We start from the raw sequence: 8,623 nt of genomic DNA on the forward strand, positions 1-8,623 counted from the left end.
AATTTTCTCTTGGCATGTCGGGATGCACATGGCTTGTTCGAGCTGAGGAACATTCATGGTCTAGCCTCTCTCCAGGTGACACCGAAATCGTGGTGGAGAGAGTGCTGGCGGTGGCAGATCTGCGGTTCTCCTGCCCTTTGCTGATGGAAGCCTCAGCTGGCTCAGGCATACGAAACAAGCAGAGAAGAGCAGCCCCTCCTGCTACCCTGGCTCAGTCTTCTGCCAGCTCCCACTATCCCTAAAAGGTACAACAGGGTAGGGAGGTAACTCGGTTGGTAGAGTGAGTACCTATCGCACGGGGCCCTAGATTCCATCTCCAGGATCACATAAAACCTCGTACAACAATATGAACTATCAATGTATGCCCTCAGACGTTCAAGTTCGCCACGGCAAGTCTGAGGTGGTTGGTTACACGAGACCTCGTCGAGAAAAAAGAAAATGAGGTGCCAGCAAAATCCACAGGTCGAAAAATGTTCTACACAGACAGCGCTCAGGGAGTTCGGGATCCTGTGGGCCATGGTTGAACTGGCCTATGCTGGAGAGGAAAGAACAAGGAAAGCCTAGAGCCGAGACCAGGAAGCACTCCCTACACAGACACACAGGGAACTGTGTAGGAGGAGAGCATAGACCTCACCAAGGGTGTCCTGGAAAGGGAGGTGGAGCCTGGCCACCCACAAATTTTTTTGCAAGAACAAGGTCAAGACAGTCTGCAAACTGGGGCCCTATAAAGTCCCCAATAGTTCACATCCATTTACTACTTGTGATAGTGCAACACTATTGGTGAAAAAAAAATAGAATTCTCCAGCTGATTTTGATAGTGAAGATTTGGTCCCAAGGCTGACTCAGCCCCTCGTCCTCATACCCGGTTAGGTGGTCCTGGGCACCCCTAATAGCAGCCGACTAGTGGTGGCTCACACCCTGAAGCCCCTGGAAGGCAGAGACACAAAGCTTTGAGCATCAGAGCCCCTTTGAGCATCAGAGCCCCTTCAGACAGAGACTGATCAGGACTCGGGACTTTTTGTGTCATGTTCCCCTCACGTGGACTCCCATTGAGTTTGGGGACATAAGTACAGAAAAGGGCTACTCCAGATCCAGTTACACACAACCACGTCCCCTCCCTTTCTTTACCTCATGTCACATCCATGAATATTGTTAGCTGGACATGAATAAAAAAAAATTAGATGCCCAAACTATGTCACATCAATATGGACAAGCAATTAGTCACATTAACGGGGACAGGCTGGGCTGCAGGGTACTGTGTTCTAGGGTGGATCTCAATTGGTACCATCTGGTGGTCACAGTGACAGTCTGACTGTCCAGAAGAATTTGCAGACCACCATGCTTCCCTACCCCTGAAGGAAGATACAGGAGGCCACTGACACGACACGAACACTGAGTTACACAAAGAAAGTTCCGAGAAACAAGACGGGAAACGAAAGCTGCACGCCAGCAATCGCAACCGCACAACATCAACTGTGGGTGAGCGAAAGTCTGGAAGGACAGTGTCTTTGATGGCTGGTGCCTCGAGGACCCCGAGAACCAAACTCACCAGCCTGGCTGATAACGAGGACTCATTAAATGTTTGCAAAACGAGTAAAGAAACTAAGGAACGACACAGATGTACAAACGTGCACAGACGTGCTGCACTGGAGAAGCACTGCAGGTGTGATCAGCTTTTTTCTATTTTACACCTTTGTGTGCTTAAATTAAACCTATACGTAAGTGTCTCCATATGCACAGCTTTGTTCTTGTTTATGTGTTCCTTCTGCGCTCTGACCATATGCCAAGCAAACACCCAAGGAATGAATAAAATATACAGATCCCTGTCTACAGACATCTTACAGACAGTGGGATACAGACACACACAGAGACGAGTAACCCCGATATCAGATGTGGAGGCAGGCGCTCTAGGGAAAATGAGGCAGAGAAGGGCCTAGAGACGAGTCTCCAGAGAAACAGCAGAGGGAAGAGGAAGAGCGTGTGGGGGTAGCCGTGAGAAATGAGCCGAGGTCCGAGTGAGGGGCGAGCCTGAGCTGCCTGCGAGCGGACGGTGAGGCTGGGTATGAAGAGCGAGCTGAAGACTGGCGTAAGACGTCGCGTGGGTGTGAGGGTGTGAGGGTCGTGTGTGAGGAAAGAAATGAAACACGGGAGAGGAACACGTATAATAAAGTCAGATGTGAAAGGCAGGGTGAGATCCGTGTGAGGCGTGAGGTGGGTGTGAGGAAAGGTGTAGTGGGTGTGAGAGGCAAGTGTGAGGGAGAGAGGGAGGGAGGGAGAGAGGGAGGGAAGGAGGGAGGGATGAAGCCGTGGGATAGAGGGGGGCGTGAGGAGGGTGTGAGGTCAGATGTGGTGAGGGGTGCGGAAAGAGTGAAGGCTGAGGTGCAGGCGCTGACGGAGGCAAGGTCTGTGTGAGGGCTGAGGCGCAGGGCGGCGACAGCTGGTATGAAGGGTGAATGTCAAGGTCGAGTGAGATGAAGTGTGAAGGAAAGTAAGAGATGAGGTGAGATTCAGGAGGTGGCGTGTAGTCGATGTGAAAAACAACTGCCCGGGTGTGAGGAGTGTCCGTGAGGCTGAGTGTGAGCAGTGCGTGAGGTCAGAGTCAAGTAGCAAGGTGAGATGGGTGAGGAGCTAATGGGGGGTGTGTAAGGGATGAGGGGAGGCCTGTGTGAAAAGTGAAGCGAGGTGAGGCTCCCCCGGGGGATGCAGGGAGGCTTGCGCCTGGTGTGAAGGGAAACTATTAGGAGGAACTGAGGTGGGGTGTGAGGGTCATGTGAGGGGCAAGGTTAAGTGGCATGAAAAGCAAGCAAGAGATATGTGGGGTGCTTCGAATGAGAATGGCCCCGTAGGCGCCTATGTTTGAGTGCTTGGTTCCCAGTTAGTAGAACCGTTTGGGAAGGATTAGGAGGCGTGGCCTCGTTGGAGAAGGTGTGTCACTGCGGTGGGCTTTGAGGTTCAAAAAGCCCAAACCAGGCCCAGTCTTGGTCCCCTCCTCCCCACCCACCCTCTGCCTGCTACTTCTGGATAAAATGTGAGCTCCCGGCTACTGCTCCAGCGCCATGCCGGCCTGCCGCCATGCTTCCCGCCATGATGATAATGGACTCACCCTCGGAAACTGTAAGCCGGCCCCTAGTTAAATGCTTGCCTTGATCATGATGTCTCCTCACAGAAACACAATAGTGACGAAGACAAGGTTTAAAGACTATAGAGCGTGAGGATGAGTAAGAGAAGTGTGTGAAGTCATATGTGGGGCCTCGGGGAAGACGGGCGCAGGGGCTGAGGTGAAGTCTGGGTCGAGGAGCAAGAAAAGGCAGGCGCGTAGGAATGGGTCAGGTGGGGCATGAGGGTGAGGCTACTCGGGATGGAAGGGGTGAGGCGTGGTGGGGAAAGGTGGGTCTTGCTCGAGAGTTACGGTGAAGTGGTGGTGACGGGGTGAAGAACGAGGCACATGAAGTAAGGGTGAGGTCAGACATGGGGGTGAAGCAAGGCTCTGTTCCTCCTCCGGTTCCACTGACACGCCCCCATAGAGACTCTGGCTGAAAGGCCCAGGGCTCCCCATCTGACAGGGTTTAGTGTCCTCTTGGCTTCAGCAGTATTAGCTTCTGTATCCCTGTGAATTGTTGATCTCAACTGATAGGGGCCTCAGACAACACAGAGGGAGCCAGTCACTTCCTACCGTGAACAATGTGGATCAGGCAGCAGTGGCCCCTCCTCTGCCCACCTGTGGTGGGTGAGCTCTGGTACCACCCCATCCCGGTTCTCCTGCTTTGGACAATCTTGGATTCAAGGGAGTACCAAAATAGTAGCCGCCCTTTGGCCTGTTCTATCCCCTAGACTCCTCATGCAACTACTGTCCAGGGAGAGTATCAGGGTTGCCACCTTCTTGAAGCCACAGGGAAGATGATGCTCAGAGACACAGGGGTTGACGTGGACTTCAAACATGTCTGACTGGCCCCAAACCCTCCCACCGGCCTTTTCGTATCCCTACCACTCTGCTGGAGTTAGGGATGAGAGCGGCCTAGAGACAGTGATGAAGAAAGGTTCACAGTTCAGACTGCCCTGTGGTACCTGGGAAGGAGCTCTTGAAATCTGTCTAGGGACATTTCGGGGCCCACTACACGGTAGCCCTAAGGAGATGCTCAGAAGGCCCTGATCAGTGTGTTCTGGGTATGAGACTCCAGTATTACAGTCTTCTGCACGTAAGGTTGTTATCCAAACATCATTCTGCATTTCAGGTCAAAAGGCAAGACGATTTGAGAGGCTACAAACACCAGGTTGGGCCAGGCCACACCGGCAAGCGTCTAAGCCGGTCCCATCAGGAGTGACTCAAGAGCCATACGGTCCTGTGCAGGAAAGCTTCAAATCAAGTGCTAATCTCCTCCTAGTCCTAAGGGCAGCGGGAGAGTGCTTAGGAGAGGTTTGCCATTTCTCCCGGGATGAGACCCTGTTTGTAAAAAGGAAGAAAACGTCCATTTTAAGTACCTACCATTTTAAGTACCTACCTATGATGGAATCCCTTCGGAAAACATCTCTATCAAAAATGTAAAAGGACAGGTGGCGGAAACTCCGAGGGATTTCACAGTAAAAGTCCTCTCCGTAAAAGGGGCTAGACAAACAAACAGAATGAACACGGTTAGAATGTATGTAGCTGAGTCCTCTCCATGGCTGGCCCGCCCAGAGGACCGACTTGAACAAATCAGAGTGCTCATTGCGGGGCTGGGGGTGGAGAGGGGCGCTGGTCGTTAATAATCTCTAGTGCATGGATCCACAAGTAACGCCACCCCCAAGACTGTTACAGCGACCTGCCTGTAGCTGGGGGGCGGGGGGAGTACTCAGTGACACACCGACATTTCTCATACGTTCCTCTCCCCCACAGACCTGCCTGTCCTTGGTTTCCGTATGGAGGACCCAGCCCCATAGCTGGCTCCCACTGCTCCCAGGGCTCATTAGCCCCCTTGTGAGTCACCCCACAGCTGCGGCAGCCCTACAAATGGAAACTTAAAAATAAACTGACGTTCTAATTAAAGGGGCAGAAAGCCAGAGGGCTTTGTCACTAAACAAACTTCCCATTGTTCTGGGCTAGGAAAAACTTGCTCATGACAGACACTAGGAAGAGGACACCAGACATGGAGAACTGCTTTCGGAGACCCAGGGATGACTTCAGCACACGCATGAGGGTCTGACTGGAAATTGGATGTGATTCCAGGCCCACGCGTGGTCGTGGCTGAGGTCCAACACGAGAAGGGACACTGTTGAAGGGGGAACCGAGGCAGTGTGTCACTGTCAGAGAAGCCGGCTGGGGAGCACACGCAGGGAGGACCATCGGCATCCACGTACCTAACACCTGCTCACCACCGCATACAAAAGGAACACAAAACACATCACACGCCAAACCTAAAGGTTGGAAATACAAACTCCTCGGAAGTCCGTGGGGACAAAGCTGTGACCTGGAGTTGGGTAGAGATTTCTTCGATATGATATCATAAGCAAGACTGCTTTTAAAAACTTGGTTAACTCAGACCATTAAAGTGTAAAACTTTAATTTAAGATGCCTATGCTGAGACTGGATGGATGGCTCAGTGTTTAGAAGCTTTTCAATGTTCCTCCAGAGGCTCTGAGTTCAGCTCTCAGTATCTACATTGGGCAGCTCACAACTACCTGTCATCACTCCGGCTCCAGAGGATCCAACACCCTTTTCTGGCCTCTCTGGGCACCTGTACGCACATGTGCGCGCACACACATACACGCACAATAAATAAATAAAAATAAGTCTTTGAAAACTTCATGCTTTAAAATAGAAAATTAAGAGAGTAGAAAGGAGAACCTACAGAAAATATCTGTAACTCAGTTTTCTGATGATGGGCTTGTATCCACAATAGGTCTGCTGCATCTCACTTAAGACAAATGGCCAAGAAACAAACAAAAGATGCCAAGTACCGTTAGCTGTTGTAATCTGAATGTGTGAGGTCTCTCCACAGGTGCTTTCTGTTTGAACACTCGATTCCCAGTTGGGAGTACTACTTTAAGACTATTGCCTAGCTGGCAAAAGTGGGCTCCTGAAGGCTGGCCTTGAAGTGATGCCTATTTCTAGTTGCAGACTGGGCTCCCTGTTTCTTGATCTGCCAGACAGTGAGAAATGGCAGCTGCTTCTATCTGTGTTCTGTCACAGTAACGAAAAAAGTAGCTATGCATTGACCATGGTGGGGAAATGCAAATTCAAGCAGGAAACACAGGTGACACTTCCAGCCTGGCCTTCGGGTGAGACAGCATTACTTAGTGTTCTAGCCTGGGCTCAGAGGAGCTCAGCACACCTGCCTTCTCAGATTGGGGCTGTGGATACACGACTCCACTTGTATGTACCACTATAGTATAATCTGCCAGAAAGATAGGTAAGAAACTACTTCTTCACAATGAAAACAAAATCCTCAAAGTGAAAAATCTGAGACTGAAGTTGCTTTGAGCATTTTGGGTAGTGAGAAGAATTAAAGACAAGAGATATCATTTTATGGTTCCTAGGAGCAGGATGCCCGAGTACTTCCGTCCAGAGTCTCTTAGGTTAAGGATTCTTTGTAAGGAAATTGTACTCAGCGCCTGTATTCATGTGAGCCTTTGGTTTTCCTATATGAGTGCCAGACACAAACACAACAAGACAGCAAGGCCCTGTGTGGATCTCCACGAGCTTGAGATAAGACTGTTGAAACCATTGGAGAAGGAACGCCCAGGTCAGGAGGCCAAGTGTGCATGCGTGTGTGTGTGTGTGTGTTTGCATGAGTGTGAGCAATCCTGTGTGTGTGTGTGTGTGTGTGTGTGTGTACCTCTGAGTGTAGTGAGTATGCACATGCCTGAGGGTGCAGGGGTATGTGTGGTACACCGATGGACATATGCTTGTGGATACGGATGTGTGCAGACGTGTGTGTGGTACACCGATAGACACGTGCGAGTGGACACAGATGTGTGCAGACATGTATGAGCACACATGAATACGTATGTGCACATGCCTTCTTGTACTTTGTTATGTACTTGTACTCTGGGTGCAGCTGGGTGTCTACCCACATGCGTCTATGAGCCCACAAACTGCACACATGAGCCGCAGGCTTGCGTGTCTCCCCACACTGCGCTGCCTCTGCAGTGTGGAGTGAAACCTGTCCACCTCCACACGAAGCCACAGATGCTGGAAAATGATGGGATTTAAAAAAAAAAAAAGACACCTCTTTATTCCTGTCTATGAACGTTCTGAGATGTGTCACTGTGGAAACAGCCCATGTTCCATAGGCTTTGGTCCAATAACAGAAAAACTATCATTTATCCAAAGACTCAAAGAACAGAGCAGAGTAAGAGCAAACCCAGACAGACACCTTGTCACCCACTAAAAAACCTTAACAGCCACAAGAGCTACTAAATGGCTCCATCTAATAGTCAATTGTAAAACATTGGTTTGTTTTGTTAAGTATGAAAGAGCTCCTCCGCATAAACCCATGTCAACACCCAGGGGCTGATACTGAAGTGACTATTTGGGTTAAGACAATTAAATATCCAACCCCTAAATCATCAGACATTTCTGTCCTCTTTAGGAAGCCTGTGGGATGGACCTCTGAGAACCAGATTCAAGAGACTGACCTACAGTGCAATCCTTGATCACAGCTGATCTTGCCACATCAAGGGTTCCATTATAACCCACCTACTGAGAGGGTCAGAAGACATGTTACTTAGCTGTCCATTACAAGAGCAAGTCTCTGAGACGACCAATTTACAAAGAGAAAGGGAATATCTTGGCTGAGAGTTCTGCAGATTCCAGTCCATGATTGTTTGGCCCGTTGTCCTTGGACAATGTGAGACACATCATGGCAGGAGCATGTGACAGTAAAGTTTAACTTCATGTCAGGAAATCAAAAGGGAGAAACAGAAAAGAACCTGGGTCTCACTGTTCACACTGGGCTGCTCACACTGGGCTGTTTACACTGGGCTGTTCACACTGGGCTGCTCACACTGAGCTGCTCACACCGAGCTGCTCACACTGGGGTGCTCACACTGGGCTGTTCACACTGCGCTGCTCACATTGGGCTGCTGACACTGGGCTGCTCACACTATGCTGTTCACACTGTGCTGCTCACACTGGGCTGCTCACACTGGGCTGCTCACACTGGGTATATCTGCAATGACCTAAAAACATCCAGTAGGTCCAGTACAGCAGACAGTGAACATTGTGTCTCACACCTTTTTAAAAATTTTTTCTAGTAAGGTCAATCACCACAAATGTTTTTTTTCTTAATTCATCTAATGTGATTTTAGTTTGAGTGGGGTTTTGTTTGTTTGTTTCTTTGTGTGGGACAGGGTTTCACAATATAGCCCAGGTTAGCCTGGCGCTCACTAGGTAGCCAGGCTAGACTTGAATTCACAGTGATCATCCTGCCTCAGTGTTTTCTGAGTGTTAGGATTATAGGTATGTGCTACCATGCTTGGTGTTCTCCTACTACATATAACTTTTCGAGTTGAATTTACTTCCTGTGAATTCACAGTGATCCTCCTGCCTCAGAGTTTTCTGAGTGTTAGGATTATAGGTGTGTGCTACCATGCTTGGTGTTTTCCTATACCATATAACTTTTCAAGTTGAATTTACTTCCTGTGA

The 8,623-nt window shown here is 49.7% G+C and overlaps 1 protein-coding gene across 1 annotated transcript in view; it reads right to left on the bottom strand.

Moving 5' to 3' along the window:
• Rasa3 (RAS p21 protein activator 3) overlaps nucleotides 1-8,623 on the bottom strand; it is a 114,543-nt gene that overhangs the window by 45,523 nt on the left and 60,397 nt on the right. The window contains exon 3 of the mRNA XM_028766289.1: nucleotides 4,500-4,603. Within this exon, the coding sequence (XP_028622122.1) occupies nucleotides 4,500-4,603 (104 nt within the window). The remainder of the gene's footprint in view (nucleotides 1-4,499; nucleotides 4,604-8,623) is intronic.

This window comes from Grammomys surdaster, unplaced genomic scaffold (assembly GCF_004785775.1).
Source record: "Grammomys surdaster isolate TR1022 unplaced genomic scaffold, NIH_TR_1.0 167, whole genome shotgun sequence".
NCBI lineage: Eukaryota > Metazoa > Chordata > Mammalia > Rodentia > Muridae > Grammomys > Grammomys surdaster.